This window comes from Pollicipes pollicipes, unplaced genomic scaffold (assembly GCF_011947565.3).
Source record: "Pollicipes pollicipes isolate AB1234 unplaced genomic scaffold, Ppol_2.1 Scaffold_3216;HRSCAF=3773_pilon_pilon_pilon, whole genome shotgun sequence".
In the NCBI taxonomy this organism is placed as follows: domain Eukaryota; kingdom Metazoa; phylum Arthropoda; class Thecostraca; order Pollicipedomorpha; family Pollicipedidae; genus Pollicipes; species Pollicipes pollicipes.
In genome coordinates, this window is record NW_023596251.1 from 847,450 (window position 1) to 864,328 (window position 16,879).

General features: G+C 54.4%; 1 protein-coding gene across 1 annotated transcript; it reads left to right on the forward strand.

Moving 5' to 3' along the window:
* Nucleotides 1–9,163: 9,163 nt before the first annotated feature.
* On the forward strand, nt 9,164–16,865 carry LOC119090987 (forkhead box protein K1). The gene is made up of 8 exons (XM_037213712.1): nt 9,164–9,513; nt 11,611–11,763; nt 12,906–12,930; nt 12,979–13,050; nt 13,626–13,772; nt 14,383–14,567; nt 15,742–15,819; nt 16,550–16,865. The coding sequence occupies exons 1-7, from the start codon at nt 9,236–9,238 to the stop codon at nt 15,812–15,814; spliced, it is 933 nt and encodes a 310-aa protein (XP_037069607.1). The 5' UTR covers nt 9,164–9,235; the 3' UTR covers nt 15,815–15,819; nt 16,550–16,865.
* The last annotated feature ends 14 nt before the right edge of the window (nt 16,866–16,879 follow it).

The window sequence follows — 16,879 nt, forward strand, 5'->3', positions numbered from 1 at the left end:
TACGAAGCCTTACAGTTTGGCACGTGATATTCAGTGTCAGAGCGCTATCATACTAGAGCGAGCTTTTCAAATCATGCCTGGGCGCTCTCACCAATAGACGCCGCGTCTCGCTCAACGGTTCACAGCCAGAGCAGCAGTCAAGCGTCCGCCGTCTCAGCAGCGGGCGCCAGCGTGGTGTCAGCGCTGCACGTCGCCGCCCGCTCCAGCCCGGCGTCGCTCCCGCGGCCGAGATGCGTCGCGTCCGCGAGCGGCGGCGGCGACGGCAGCAGCGGGCGCTGAGCGCGCGGCCGCGCGAGCCGGACCTCTGGCGCAAGATCGCGCCGGCCCGCGCGGCTGCTGCGCGCGATCGGCGCCCTACCGCTGGAGCTGGCCGGCGCTGGGCGGCTGCCGGCCGTCCGGCCGCGCGGCCGCGGCTTCTGGACAAACCTGGCCGCGCTGCTCGTCGCGCTGGCCGTGCTCGCGCTGCGGACGCGGCTGGCCGGCCAGCAGGCGGGCGCGCGCGCCGCTGCCGCGGTCTCCAGCTGGCTGACGGTGCTCATCCGGGTGCGCACCGGCCTCAGCCAGTTCGGCGTGTTCACCATGTTCACGAAGCGACGCGAGCTGGTGCAGATGCTGCTGGCCCACCGTCGACTGAGCGAGGCGTTCCCACTGCCGCGCGCGCCCGGCCAGTGGCGCCGCCTGGTCGTCTACCTCGTCTGGTACGCTGCGGACGTCCTGGGCGTCACCTACGCCATGCTGTGTTTGTCGAGCGGCCGACCATGCCGTATGCCCCACTCCACGTCGGCCGAGGTCCTCTACCTACTGGTCAGCCTCTCCTTCATGGCGATCCTGCGAATGACACTACACTTTTCCTACTTCCTTTTCTATGTGGCCGTGACCGAGCACCAGCGCCGCTTCGCCGCCATCGAGTCGTCGCTGCGCCACTGTCTCGCGCGCGGCGAGCCCGCCGCCCTCGCGCGGCACCTGCGCCACTTCGGCGCGTGCCAGCGGGCTGCTGACCGGCTGCACGCGTTCGCCTCCGACTGGCTCTTCTTCTCGATGCTGGGCGACTGCTCCGGCCTGGCCGTCGTGCCGTACCTGCTGACGACGCGCGGCGTGGGCGGCGCAGCGCTGCACAGTATGGCCGCCGACCTGGCCGCCGTCGGCGGCTGCCTCTGGCGCCTCTCCGCCCTGTTCGACCGGTGTCACCGGGCCTCAGCAGCCTCGGCCTCCGCTGCGCGGCGTCTGCGCCAGGCGGCGGCCATGGCCGGCAACCGGAGCGTCGCCGAGCCGCTGCGATACACCGCCGGCTGCTTTCTCCCTCTGGATAGAAGGGGTATGTTTGACACGGCTCAGCTAATCGTCAAATTCTTTGTGATGCTTAATGACCTTCACGACACTTACTAACAGCCAACCAATCGGCCATCGTGTGTACGTAGTTAGAATGGCTCTCCAGCTGGCAGAGATGGAGGCTTGCAGCGCACACTACGCCAGAATGTTGATCCTGTAAATGCGTTAAACGAGCTTTACATCGTGTCACGAACTGCAGATATGACAGGCATACAGCATATAATAAGTGCTGACTGGGCACAAGAACGCTAAGGGTCAATGCTGGACCTTGAGTTGTCTCCTCACGACACAGCCTCATTACACAATAGTCATGTTGGTTTGGTCTTGTGTTGAGCACTCCTTCGCAGTTACCGTTCTGGCGGTGGAATCCACAGTGCGTTTGTTCCACCCATCAACCAAGTTTTTTCGAAAAAGAATGTGTGATGTCCCCGCACAGACCCTTCCCAGCATTGCCGTGGATCTGCCCTTGTCCAATCTTGCGCGCGCAGGGGGGACACGGAGAGAGCGGTCAGCTGGCGGCTGCCGCGCGGGGGTCGTGTGTGCGCGTGATCGTGACGAGGGCGTGCTCCCGAATACAGATCCCGACCTGACTCTCCTGAGTGTCGGCGGCGCTGCCGTGGTAACCGAAGACTCGGAGCAAAGAACAGAGCGTCTGTTAAAAGACAACCTAGGGTGCGGGCGAGAACGACAATCTCGACTTCATCACGCTGGCGACTTACCCACAAGCTGGCGACTTACCCACGCTGGCGACTTACTCGCGCTGGCGACTTACCCACGCTGGCGACTTACCCACGCTGGCGACTTACTCGCGCTGGCGACTTACCCACGCTGGCGACTTACCCACGCTGGCGACTTACGCTGGCGACTGCCGACTTCATCACGCGACTCTTAATCAAGGAAAACGTACCACAACTAAAACGAAAATCACCTTTGAAACGCACGACGAAAACTAGAAACAAAGTCGCCTACAGCACACACACGCACGCCCAGCTTTGCCTCAGCGGTGCCACCACTCTCCCCGCTCCTCTACACCCAGCAGCCGGATCTCCACACATCGCACTGCACCATCCATGCAGCGTGGCTTTTTAGGATCACCGACATCGCTTACAAGGCATAAAGCAAAAGGCTACAAAGTAAGGCAGCTACACACCACGATTAAATAGCGGCAGCAGTTACCTGTGGGAAGGAACAGTGCACAGATACATATACACATTGTAAGTGACAGTTGTAAGTCATTTGCCGCACAAAACCAAACATTCCCGCACATACTGTTGTTTGCGCATTTTCCGCGCACATCCATGCACACAACCAAAACTCCACTTGTTTTGACGATCTGCCATTCCACGCATGTTCAGAATAACAAACTAAGCAAGGCATTCAACGCTCAGATTCCACCTACTTAACAACGCATGCAAAAAAGAGCAGTGATTCCACGAAAAGGGACTGCGCCAATTCAATGCTCTTTTAAACATTACATAGCCTGGGGCTATGAAATGTTAACAGTTACCGTGGGTGCGTGGTACAGAACCTGCTCACCACTCGGTGACCAGCACGTGCAGGCTAGTCAGAGGGCAGAGCAGCGTCGCCCCAGTCTCCAGAGCGCCGCCAGTCACTCGGCGTGGCTGGGGCAAGTCCAGGTGTCGGCGGGAGGCATGGACGGACGCGAACAGGCAGCGCCCCAGCGTTGACTCCAGCTCTGACCGGCACAGCCCTTCCAGCTGCGGAGGGTGGGCCGACTCCAGCGCCAAGTCCCTCCACGGCGCAGCGCTCCGCCTGGCAGCTGGCCACGCACGTCGGGGGGCTTACCGCCTGCAGCAGCCGCCGCCTTCGACTGCGGCAGCTGGACGTCTCAGATGCGAGGCGTGAAATCGGAGGCGTCCAGCTCCCGCGGCCGCGGACATGCGGCGCGTGACATCCCATGCGTTCAGCTTCCGCAGGGGAGGACAGCGGGTCAGCTGCGGACAGCGGGTCAGCTGCGGACAGCGGGTCAGCTGAGGACAGCGGGTCAGCTGAGGACAGCGGGTCAGCTGCGGACAGCGGGTCAGCTGAGGACAGCGGGTCAGCTGAGGACAGCGAGTCAGCTGCGGACAGCGGGTCAGCAGGCCGGCTCCTCTCTGGTTGATACGCCTACCCCAGCGACAGAGCCTGGAACATGGTTCGAGGCAGCGCACAACAGCCGCCGTCGCTGTAGTTCCCGTGGAGCCTCGGAGGGGCGTGGGGAATGGGTGTAATCATCGCCACGCGCCGCTCGCTTGCAGCTCGCCACTCCCTCGGCAGTCTCACAGTCCGTAGCCGATGTCACCTGACACCGAGACTCAGCTCACAAAGAATGGCCCACGGCTGAGGTCATCCGACACGGAGCACCTCAAAGGATGACCGGCGACCGAGGCTATCCGACACGGACCCCTCAAAGGATGACCCGGCGACCGAGGGCCATCGACACGGAGCCCTCAAAGGATGACCCGGCGACCGAGGCCATCAGACACGGAGCACTCGAAGGATGACCCCCGCGACCGAGGCCACCCGACTCGGACCACTTCGAAGGATGACCCGGCGACCGAGGCCATCCGACTCGGACCCTTCAAAGGATGACCCGGCGACCGAGGCCATCCGACTCGGACCCTTCAAAGGATGACCCGGCGACCGAGGCCATCAGACACGGATGTTCCTAAGCCCCTAAGGATAGCTCGGATTCGAATACACCACCTGCCGGTTATGGATCCGGTACTTTACCGATCGAGGCGCTGACACCACCAGGCACCTGGCGAAAGTCGCATAATTCACGGCGCACCGCGCACGAAACTTTGACCCGGTTACGCTGTGGGAGTTTCAGTACGGCTCAAGACAACAAAGCAATCTTTCGTTTGCCGCCGCATTCATCAAAATTGGCTTGGTAGAGTTCGATTCACAACTCCCTGAAAAGCACACATTTAAGACGCGCTCGGCCGGGAGGAAGAGATTGGCTTCCCCCTACGGATTTTGGACCACAGGTAGAAAAATGTTTGAAGGAACACACATTTTCGGTACCTGTTCATCTATCAATTTAGCATCCTTTGCGTAAATTCAAATTATTCATCTACCAAGATCAGCGACCTTGGTCAAGTCAAACAGATCAGCCTCTAAAACGAATTTACCACGCATAACATTTGTGCGGGGTATTAGCCATTGCCCAGATTTCCTCAAGTAGGAGAAGATGATAGTACCAACTGTTCACAGATTTCAGATAAAAAAAAACAGGTGGTGTAAGTGACTTGGAATCACATTAATATATGCTATTTTTCGTAAATAATGCATAGCTGTACACATTTTTGCGCAATTTTGGTGTTTGCACTTTAGGAAAAGTGTCAACTCAGATGTACAACTCCCATATGGCCTTGAAATATATCAGATGCACAACTCCCATATGACTTTGATATGACCGTAACCTTGATTAAGGGCATAATCTACTAGTATGGACGTCTTTTGCAAAACACATGTTTAGCTCAAAATAGGCAGTTTTATTAGGTAAGTTGAACGCAAAATTCGGATACCACACAACACACATCTTTTGATATCATTCTAATACATGAGCTAGTTACCAGAGGTCACTTGAGGAAAAACTATGGAAAAGACTATGGCGTACGTACACGCGGGAACGGGATGTTCTGGACCATGTCAGGTTTGTGAGGTGTCGCCATAACCTTCGGAAGTCGACCAGAAACATGCGGGAAGGAGTATGAGATGCAATTAGCAGCGGACGTCAAGGGAACCCCCAAGGCCTTTTGGAGGCACGCCCACTCAAGACTATGCGCAAGATGCAGGGTGGAAGACCGTCTTGGCGATGATGGAGTGTTGACTAGCAGCAACGAAGGAAATGCCGATGCCCTCTGTAAATTCTTCCAATGTTCTCACGGATGAAGTGACTAGTGCCATGCCTGTGATGGATCGCAACTTTACGGTGCCGTTTTTGGATAACGTGAATATCTCTACCCAGGCAGTGGCAAAGAAACTGGCTGCTCTGAAGACCTCGAGCGCCCCTGGGCCAGACGATGTCCACCCAAGACGTCTTCGTGAGTCTGCAGACGTCCTGGCAGCACCCCTTAGGACGGTTTTCCGAAAATCTTTGGCATATGAAAGGCTACCCCAGGAGTGGAAGCTTGGCGAGGTAGTCCCGATCCTCAAGAAAGGGAACTGACGGTCCCCAGCGGGCTAACGCCCAGTGAGTCAAGGGTGGATCCAGATGGGATGGCCACTGGGCCAATGCCCCCCCTTGGACTCAAGCGTTCCAAAATTCATCTAGCAGGGTGTGCAGGATGTAAATATAAATTCATGCTATTAAAACTCTGACCCTTCGGCGGTCCTCGCACGCAATTCGTTGGCGCTAACCCGTTGCTCTTCGACCCCGGTTCGGACATCTGACCTACTCAGCCCATTTGTCAGGCCTGAGGCGCATAGATGCTGATTTGACAGCCGTCCGACTCGATGCTGATTGGCCGATTTTGAGCCAGGGGAGGGGCCATAGTTAGTGAGGTGGGGGCCATTTACATTGGGTCTTGAGTACTTCCTATTTGAGTGGAAGCACCTCTACGCTCTTGTTAGGAGCCGTACCTGTTAACCTACTCGAACACACTCAATCATTCAGGGCCCCCTTCATTGGGTCTTGGGGCTTACTATTTGAATGGAGGTCCCCACGCTCTTGACGAGGGCCCATTTAACCTGCTCTGGCACTTTGGATTGTCTGGGGTCCTGCGCATCGGGCATTTTAATGTAGGACCCTACGCTCTTGTCGGGGCCTGCCCGGGCGCACTTGATGGCACAGGGGTATTTATTCGTGGTCTTGGGCAATTCCACTTGGCCTAGAGGTCCTGTACTCTGACCGGGGCCTTATATGTCAGCCTGCCAGCGCACTACGGGTCGTCTAGGGACAAACCACGTTGGTCTTGGGCTCTTTTTGCTTGCTCTGAGGACCCCACACTTCTCGACAGGAGCCTGTTTGTTCGCCTCCTGCGGCACCCATGATCGCTCAGGTTTCTTCCCTCGTGGTGCTGGTGCCTTAGCCATAGAGCAGCAGTCGGATATTCGCCGATTAATTTTTGCGCGCCATTGTCGAACGTAACTTTACGTGCCGCCGACGACGTATGTGCCATTTTCCTTTTCTATTCTGTGACTTATTATTTTTGCGCACGACGTTCTTAACATATTTTGAATGTTGGGATTTTGTGCTCTACTTTTTAACAAAGGAAAAATTATCATTTATTCTTCAGCCATCAGCTGATTACATCGCCCAGCCGGCTACCCGTGAATAAGCTAGCAATGAAGTTCGTCCTTGGATTTGATCGTATTTAGCAGCCAGCTTGAGTCTATTTCATCTGTTTTTTTTTTCCGAAACAGTTACTTCAAAATCACGGGATTTCACATGATCTGTAGAAAATGAGTGAGCTCCATGTATGTGCATACGTAGCACGCCTAGTTTTATAGGGCTGTGCTCAGTAAGGTGGGTTCCCGTTTTATGAAATATATATGTGAATATGCAGACACAAACACACACACAACACACACACACCACACACACACACACACACACACACACACACACACACACACACACACACACACCACACACACACACACACACACACATATATATATATATATATATATATATATATATATATATATATATATATATATATGTATATATATTTATATACATATTTTATACTTTTTATCTACAAATTAAATGGGAAGAATGCCAGCAGATTTCTAGAGGACCCAAAACTCTAGGGGCGCCCCTCGATGTTTCGTGCCCCCTCCCCCTCGACGAAATCCTGGATCCGCCCCTGCAGTAAGTCTTACTGCCGTTTCCTCCAAGATACTCGAATATTTTGTCAAAGATGCCCCAATTAATCACTTCTCGGAGTCTGGACATCTTTAAGCAACCCAGAATGGGTTTCTCTCAAACCGGTCCTACGTCACCCAGCTGTTCGAAGACTTGAAAGATTGGACTGCCGCGGTGGAGGATGGAGAGCCGGCGGACGTGGCGTGCCTGGACTCCAAGAAAGCCTTTGATTCTGTACCTCATAACCGTCTGCTCCCCAAGCTCAATGCTTGCGGCGTGATAGGCAACTTGGTGCGCTGGACAGGGCTTTCCTTACCAACCGGATGCAAAAGGTGCGGATCCAGGCTCGAAGTCGGACTGGAGCGACGTTATCGGCGGTATCCCGCAAGGATCGGTGCTGGGACCAACGCTATTCATAATCTTCGTTAACGACTTACCAGAACAAGTGCAAAGCGTGGTCAAAATGCTCGCGGATGACATCAGGATCTACTGTCGCGTCCCGCGGCCCATGACAGACACCTCTACAGGTTAACCTCAACGCCCTGGCCAAGTGTCCAAAGAAGTCACTGCTCCCCATTAGTGCAACAAAGTGCAAAATAATGCATATCTGGAACTGCCACCCGAGGCTGCAGACGGCACCGAAGTCGCAGTCGAATCCACCGATAAGGACTTCGGGATTTTCGTGGATTAAAGGCTCAAGTTCCACGTGCAGACAGCGGAGGCGATCTTTAAGGCCAACCAGATGCTGGCGGTCGTGAGGCGGGCTTTTGCGAACATCGATGCTCACACGTTGCCTTCGCTCTTCAAGACCTCAGTACGTCCGTACTTGGAGTATGGTAACGTCGTCTGGGGCCCGTTCGGCAAACTGGACCAGAAGCGGCTGGAACAGGTTCAGCGATGAGTTACCCGTCTTGTCTATGAAGCAAGGTACTGGCCATACCCTGAGGGGCTCAGACTCCTCCAGCTGCCCTCGCTGTGCTACCGTCGTCGCAGGGGAGACACGCCTACAGTATACCAGCTGTGTCACGGAGGTATGTCGCTGTCGGAGGTGGAGTTGCTGACAAGACACAATTCGGAGGTGACGATAGGACACCAATGGAAACTGAGAAAACCTCAGGCTAGGACTCCCGTCCGTCGTATTTCGTTCAGCACACTGGTCGTCAATGTGTGGAACGCTCTGCCACACCTGGTCGTGTCGTCACCCTTAGTTGAACAATTCAAGTCTGGGCGATTTACACTGAGCCGACATCATGTATGACATCCCATAATAAATCTACCCATAATTTGAGACTGTTACCGGACCGGTAGCCTGACGAGGCCGGGACCGACGGACCTAGTGGTCTTTTATAACTCCCAGTCACCATAAGGCAAGGTAAGGTAAGGTGAGAATATGCAAGGTCATATAGTATCATCCAGGGTCATTAACCGGTGTCGTCAGTAGTGGAGGATGTAGATGAACGAGTGCGACGGGTGTAGCCATTTCCCTGTCGTATGAATGAAGCGGACGACGCATAATCTTATGTACCAACGTGCCTGTTTTCAGTTTGATAAGCATCACCGATAAGCATTACCAAGCGTCGAAGGGACATCGAAGGGAAGGGCCTGATGTAGACATCTATACGATCTTAAGTATCTGCAGATGCACAGCACACTGTTTCTGATCACATAAAAAACATTGTACCTGGTCACATAGACCTTCATTGTTTTCATTTGAATTGTGTAGAAATTTGAACTAAATTGGCTACAAATGACCTCTAGGCTAGCCTAAAATGATCGTGTTGTGTCTGAAATCCTTTTTTCTACGGCTGGACCTAAAAGAATAAACTAAATTAGAAGCACATTGTGAAAAGCGTCGTTCTTGTAGGCCACTGGTGGGCAAATCTTATTGCAGTGTATCGAAAAAGTTGGCAGTTATTTAGTCTGCATCACCAACATACCGCCATTTGTCGGCATGTGTGGTCATGTGCTGCGCTCTTGCGCCCAAGCTTGCGCCGGTAGTAATGCTTGTTGGGGTGATCGCAAATGGAGGGGACGCGGAGTCGAGCCAGTGTTGGGGGATGTCTCCACGCAAGTTTGTTATAACGTAAAATGGAGATACAGTATCAGGATGAAAAGCCTGCCTTTGCAAAGCTGCAGTGGAAAGATCTGGAGTATTATGTCCGAAGGAGACGAGTAACGATTGGCAGACACAGCTCCCGGGGTGAAGTGGACGTAGACTTGGGGCATTCAAATTACATTTCACGTGTTCACCTGGAGATCGTATTTGAGGATCCAGATTTCTACCTGAAGTGTAATGGCAAAAACGGTATATTTGTGGATGGCAGTTTCCAGCGGCCAAATGATCCACTGGTCATGCTTCCTCCCAAGTAAGACATTGTGTGATGTGCTATTTTTGTTCTTTACAGCAACTCATATTGCCACAGAAGTTGTTAGTGATTTGCTACTTGGTCACTTATTGCATTTGAACTGACAGAACTCAGTGTTTCAGGACCAAAGGCTTCCAGGATATTCACAGTTAATGAGCAGATCTTTTGTCATGCTAGTATGTCTTAAAATGAGCATTGTACCAGAGATTGGTATCCAGTTTGCTAATCTTCAAGATAATTGCAATCATTTTATGTAAATAATTGTGTTCACCATCATTAAGAATAGTTGGAAAGCAATCCTTGACCATTGACCCAGTTTTTGAATGGTGACATACCAGTCAATAATACACTTGGGGCAGGTCTGCTCCTGCCCCAGTTGGGGTGACAAACCTCTCTGCTTGGGACAGAGGTTAATGAGGTGTTGATCAGGGAGTGGGTAGGTGCTTTCCAAGATTTCCTGTACTTCACTTTTGTATGTCATACTTTACTAGACTACATTTATATAGTTTTCTATACTATTCTATTCACATTACTGACTTTAAAGTAACCACACTGCTCCGCTTGAGATGGGCCAAAATTGCACAAAGCCTTGCCAGTGGAAACAATTGCATTGACACTTAACCATCTAAACTTTTACCATGCACCATTACATTGTCAAAGTTGCAGCATCTAAAAATACATAAATCTGGACAATGCTAACAATAGAATAATAGTTTTGGAGCTGCTGCACTCATGGTGGCTTATCTGGTGTGAGATTGATTGCAAGTGGTTTACCTGTGCAGAGTAATGAGCCAAAACTGGTATAAGCAAAACTCTTTGTGCTTGCATGCAAATTTTTGTCCAGTGCTTTGATGGTATTGGTGAATCTCTGGCTATCTGTTGTTGTATGCATAGTCATGCCCAGTGCTGGGGAGGACAACATAGCATTGACAAAAACAACTATGGCATAGTTGAAAGACAAAGTGGGACATCTAGCTTTAGGGCTTCCCCATCCTTTACAAACTGTGACTCCCTAATTTTCTCACATGTTGCTGCTTTTCTGGCTTTACCTGATCTCTGACCACCTTTAATACCTGTCCCTAGCTACCATGAGATGCCCAAATTAAGATTGGCCACCCCAATTTTTGTTTCAAACTTCATGCTAAAAATTCCAAAATAGGCTCCAAAGAGCAATGTTTGCCATGATGGCACCCCGGCCAAATCTCCATGATGGCATCTAATTATGAACACAGTTGTGGCTATCCTGCACCATTTTGCTAACAAATGCAAGCTGGTACAAATTGAGGTTTAAGAAGACACTAGGTAGTAAAGTAGGCATCTAGTGCAGTGGATGTACTTTTTGCAGATGGACATCCAAGGTATCACTGATAGTTCCTTTTTCCTCTTACATTTTTTGTTAAAACCTGTATAAATGCAAGCATGCACAACAATTGTAAAAAAACTGTTGTAATTCTTCTACCAAACCCTGGCTCTATCCTGCCTTGTGTCAGCTTGGCCACTGTCATACTGACCATCACTTTCAATACCTAGCATCTGACCCATTGCTGTGCCATCTTCACCCTGACGGCATTCTTCCACTTTGCTGTAATACATTCCATCCTACCAGGTGGCTGACCTCTGTCATGGTGCCAACCTGCTGCAGCTGCCAGGTGGCTGACCTGTCATGGTGCCAACCTGCTGCAGATGCCAGGTGTCTGACACTGCTATGTTGCCAATTGGCCAAGTGTCAGACACCTGACAGTGTCATAGTATCAACCTGTGACTGCCAGATGTCTGACACAATCATGGTGCCAATATGTTGTGCCTGCTGACTGTCTGACACTGACATAGTGTCAACCTGCTGTGGCTGCCAAGCATGTGATACTGACAGCATCAACCTGCTATGACTACCAAGTGTCTGACACTGACATGATATCAGCCTGCTATGACTTTTGGTTATCTGATGCTGTCATAGTGTCAACCTGCTGTGACTGCCAGGTGCCTGACCTGCTGACAAGGTGCCTGCCACCACCACCACTGTGCTCAACCAAGGCCCCCAATGTCTGTCACCATGGTGGGTTCTCCGCTGGTGGTCGTAACTCCTGCCGCCGCCGCCAGGTGTCTGATCCGGTTTCCCAGCACGGGTCTGCTGGTGGTGTTTTCTTCACTGGTGGGCGAGGCTGCTCGCGGCCTGTGCCTGCTGCCGCCGGCCGAGCGGACCGAGCCGCGCGGCCCAGCCAGCCCTGCGCTCTCCCCCACGGCCACCATCAGGTCAGCATCGCCGCAGGGGGGTTGTTTCGGTGCAACAGGCTCTTACAGGCTCAAATGTTGATAGTGGTCTCCAGCAAGTTTGGGCCTTTTATGGCAGCTGTTCTGGCATGCTGTCATGGTTCCATTGTTAAAAAGGAAACCGTGAGGTGGTTCTGAAGTGTATGATGTGATGCCCTTAGGTGCTTGTGTGTGTTCTGTGATCCACGCCAGGGGCAATGGCAGGGAGCTAGTTAGCTTGGCTGAAGTGCTTGGGACCAGCGATGAGGAAGTGAAGTCTCAGGGATTCATTTAAGATTTACATAATGTTGATGGATATCAAGGTTGAATGTTAATATCCATGACATCACAGGGGCAGCTGGCAGTTGGGATCACTGCCACTACCCAGCTGTTCTGCTGGCATTTCTTGTGGCATTTTGTTCGTATATGAAACTGAGACATCTCAACATTGCAAACAACTGATGTAGTTGACACACCCTATGACCACCAAGGTCTCAGCAGGTTCTCACGTGTTGTGCGGACTCCACTCTCTTTGGAGTCAGCTCTATGAAAAGGCTTCAAAATTTGCTGACTGAACAGAAGGTGGTGATTCATTTCAGTCCAAAGCCTGGTGGTGCACAAAGCTTCAAACATTTGGTCCGAACTGTCAGCGGACAGCAGTGGGCTAGTGAGCTGAAATAGGTCTCTTCGGTGGGCTTAACTGGCCAGTCAGTGGGCAAAGGCTGGGGGGACTGCGGAGGGGCTCTGCCTGGCTCCAGCCTCAGGTCGGGACAAGCCATCAAGCTCGGGGCGGGGAAAGGCAGCACCGGACGCGTGTTCAAAGGTCCGGTCGTTGGAGCAGAGTGAGGAGTCTGCGTTCAGGGAGCAGACCACTCGGTGTAATGAGCGCGACCGTCAACCCGAGAGAGGTTCAAGCTGTCCTGAATCGGCGCCTGGACGTGCTCTACGTCAGGCTTAGCTCAGAATGAGACCAGTCCCGAACAGTTCGACAGTCCCGAACAGTTCGACAGTCCCGAACAGTTCAACAGACCCATCCAGCTTGCCAGACCGGGCCGACCTGCGCTGCATCGTACACCTCGCACCGTGCAGGGCGCGAGACCTGACCTGACCTGACCTGACCCGACCTTGCCTGACCTGACCCTCAGCGCCGGCAACAGCCGTCCGGCCAGCCCGCGGCCCGAACCGGAGCCGCTGCTGCACCACGGCTACTGCGGCGAGCCGACCGCGCCGCCGGTCGCTCCCCGGCCAGCGGCGGCGCTCGGCCGGCCCGACGAGTACACAGCTGAACAGGTCAGCGGGAGGGCTGCTGCTGACTGGGAGAAGGGTCTGACTTAATAGGGAGCACCGCTGGCGGGTCAGGGGTGGTCAGGAGCCGTGCTGGACTGCTGGTGGGGCAGAGAGCACTGCTGGTGGGTCAGGAATAAGCATGAGCACTGCTGGGGGGGGGGGGGGGGGGGGTCAGGAATAAGTAGGAGCGCTGCTGGTGGGTCAGGAATAAGCGGGAGCGCTGCTGGTGGGTCAGGAATAATGAACGCTGCTGGTGGGTGAGGACTAAGCAGGAGCGCTGCTGGTGGGTCAAGAATTAGCAGGAACACTGCTGGTGGGTCGGTGATGGACAGAGGCGCTTGCTGTTCATTGCATCATGCACGGGTTTCACAAAGATCGTTTGTTTTTGTTTTCCCGAACAGAACGCGTTTTCCGTGTCTGTGTAACAATGCGCATATCCGCACATAGAGCTGAGTCACACCCTGCAGCCATTTGCCACCGCGGATGATCTGTGGTCCCCTGGGGTCAATGATGAACTGTCCGTGTAATTGTCCCCGCACGGAGCTCGTTCGGGCGACTGACCGGGCTCCGGTCGGCAGGCGGACGTCAAGCCGCCCTTCTCGTACGCCCAGCTGATCGTGCAGGCGGTGACGTCATCACGGGATCGGCAGATGTCGCTGAGCGGCATCTACTCGTTCATCACGCGCACCTACCCGTACTACCGCACCGCCGACAAGGGCTGGCAGGTGGGCGAGGCAACGGCGCCGAGCCAGTGGCGCCGGGCCGGCCACGGGCTCTGAACACCCGTTTGGATTCAGGTGCCGTGGTGCCACCTCAGAAGGATGACGTTCGAGTTCTGTTAAGGCAGTGCTACTGCCCCCCCCCCCTTCCTCGACTGCTTTTACTTGGTTTTAAGCCTTTTGCAGTGGGGCAGAGTGCAGCACGCTGGTGAAGGACTGGTTTCTGCTTGCCAAGAGCTCAATTTCAGCCTATAGCAATTACAGGGCTATCCTTGCTATAATTGTTTATGACGAACAAAACCATAGACTAAGTTATCTCTCTTGAGTTTCATCAGGAAGGATGCAATGAAACCCGTCCATAAAGAATACTGTCTCGACCGGTTTTCCACACAATTTCCCGTCTGCGTACTGTGGAGTTCAGTCTATCTTTGCATGTTTTATTCGTCAACGATGTTGATAAACTATCCTGTACTGTCTTTTGGCCAGGATCCTCCACTCCGCAGAACTGTCATTCACCGGCCGCAATTCCCCGCAGCGGGACTCGGCCGCCTGGCAGCAGGGATCCTCCCTTCAGCAGAACTCGGTGGTGAATTAACGGGGCTCTCCCGTTGCGCAGAACTCGATCCGGCACAACCTGTCGCTGAATCGCTACTTCGTCAAGGTGCCACGCAGCCAGGAGGACCCGGGCAAGGGCAGCTTCTGGCGCATCGAGCCGCTCTCCGAGGCCAAGCTGGCCGAGCAGGCCTTCCGGCGGCGGCGGCAGCGTGGCGTGCACAGCGTCGGCACCAGGTCTCCCGGACCGTGAGTGAGGCCGGCTGCCATGGCGCAATGGTGTGCTCGCTCGCGGTCGGCCCGCCGCGCCAAAACAGCACAGTTGTCTCGATGTGGTGAGGTTTAATTGTGTTGGCATGGACGGCGTGACCGTGCGGCTCGCCGCCGTCAAGTTTGTGTGTCTTTGGCGTTAGCCTGTAGGCAGTGAGACAGACATTAGTCCGAGACGCCGCAGTGGGATTCATGTGTTACCGTGCCATGGGTTTCGTGCGAAGGTCAGCGAACCAGAACAATGGGCCAGAACGTACTCTAATCTCCGTGATTTTGCGCTCACACGCCTCACGTAAGGTTGGCCACGATCCTTGCTACAGTTTCGACGGCAGGGTGTTGTATTAGGCACCGCTTTTCGAAATGCCGACATCTCCGGCTTCTCAACGATTGCTGGTGCAACCGTGCGTCGCACAAACTCGTGTTGTCCACATGAACTGACAACGATACGTCGACCGACACTGAAATTTGATTCGCAGCTCCACGCACTCTAGCTGCCGCGATGCGGTATTAAACGTAAAAAGTTAAGTACCGGCCAACTCTATCTTGGCCGCCTCTGCGCGCGTGACGCTTGGCATGTGCGACGGCAAGTTAGCCCCATGCCATTCCCCGCTCAGTGGTGTACATAAGCGTATCAGTCTCTCGTCTCATCGACCCCTGGCCGTCAAGATGTGGCCGCGGTTTTAAACGGCTGCTCTTCGGCTTTGTCGTCGGCTCATATTTTTGGGCCGCCCGTACGAAGCCAGTGGGCCAAAACGGCCCTTCGGCCACGTGCCACGCCCAACCCCGGACCCCAGCGGCCCGCGATCTACCCGTGGAAAACATCGTGCGCCGGCGCGCGGGTCCAAATTTCACTGTTCAGCGGCCCGCCGTTCAGCCTGTGGACAACGCTACTCAAAACGGGGCAGACAGACAGACAGACACCGTCTAGGTAAATACTGTACGGATTCCTGAACCCCATTAGGATGGTGTTGTGCTCAAACCTCAGACTGTCGCGAATTAACCCTGCAGGAGGTGACTAGAATAAGGGTTGAAAAGGCTCCATAGCGTGCTACATTATTCCACGAGTGTCACGTTTCAGTTCGCGGCGCCCGGTCGGTGGAGCCGTCCGTCTCTAGTGATGATCAGTGAGTCACGCATTCTTTCCGGCAGCCAGTGTGACGTCATTGATGCCAGCCGGTGACGTTTCGCTCTCGCCGTGCGACATCACATTCCTACCGGAGACCTGAGAGAGGTGAGGTGTCACGTGGCGAGAGCGCTACCGGAGACCTGAGAGAGGTGAGGTGTCACGTGGGCGAGAGCGCTACCGGAGGACCTGAGAGAGGTGAGGTTCACGTGGCGAGAGCGCTACCGGAGACCTGAGAGAGGTGAGGTGTCACGTGGCGAGAGCGCTACCGGAGGCCTGAGAGAGGTGAGGTGTCACGTGGCGAGAGCGCTACCGGAGACCTGAGAGAGGTGAGGTGTCACGTGGCGAGAGCGCTACCGGAGACCTGAGAGAGGTGAGGTGTCACGTGGCGAGAGCGCTACCGGAGACCTGAGAGAGGTGAGGTGTCACGTGGCGAGAGCGCTACCGGAGGCCTGAGAGAGGTGAGTGTCACGTGGCGAGAGCGCTACCGGAGGCCTGAGAGAGGTGAGGTCACGTGGCGAGAGCGCTACCGGACCTGAGAGAGGTGAGGTGTCACGTGGCGAGAGCGCTACCGGAGGCCTGAGAGAGGTGAGGTGTCACGTGGCGAGAGCGCTACGGAGAGTCCTCGTCTAAATCCTGTGCTGACTTGTGAAGGGCTATATGTATTTCCATTTATGTTGTCGCCTTTGTCCCATTGTCTACTTCAGTGCCTTGATGGCGTCTGAATTCCGTTACGGTCGGATTTCGGCATTTACATATGCCACAATGATGAAGTGACATTTTATCGAACGTGCCCTCTGGGGCAGCAGCACCTCAGTTGGCGCTCTGGCTCCCGCAGGGCGCGGTCAGCCGGACCCGCCGCCAGCGCACCGGAGCTGACGTGCCCCGCCGGCGGGTACCTGCGCGAGCCGGCGGTGCTGCGCTCGAGCGCCGCGGGGACGCCGTGACGTCACTTAAGGCCGGTGTGACGTCGTTTGGAGCCGATGTAACGTCACTCGGGCCGGTGTGACCGGTCAGCGGCACTGTGCACGGCCGGGGTCGGCTGGCATGTCTGCTGGTCGGCTGGAGGCTCGTGCGGACGTCAGCGGCACTGTGCACGGCCGGGGTCGGCTGGCATGTCTGCTGGTCGGCTGGAGGCTCGTGCGGACGTCAGCGGCACTGTGCACGG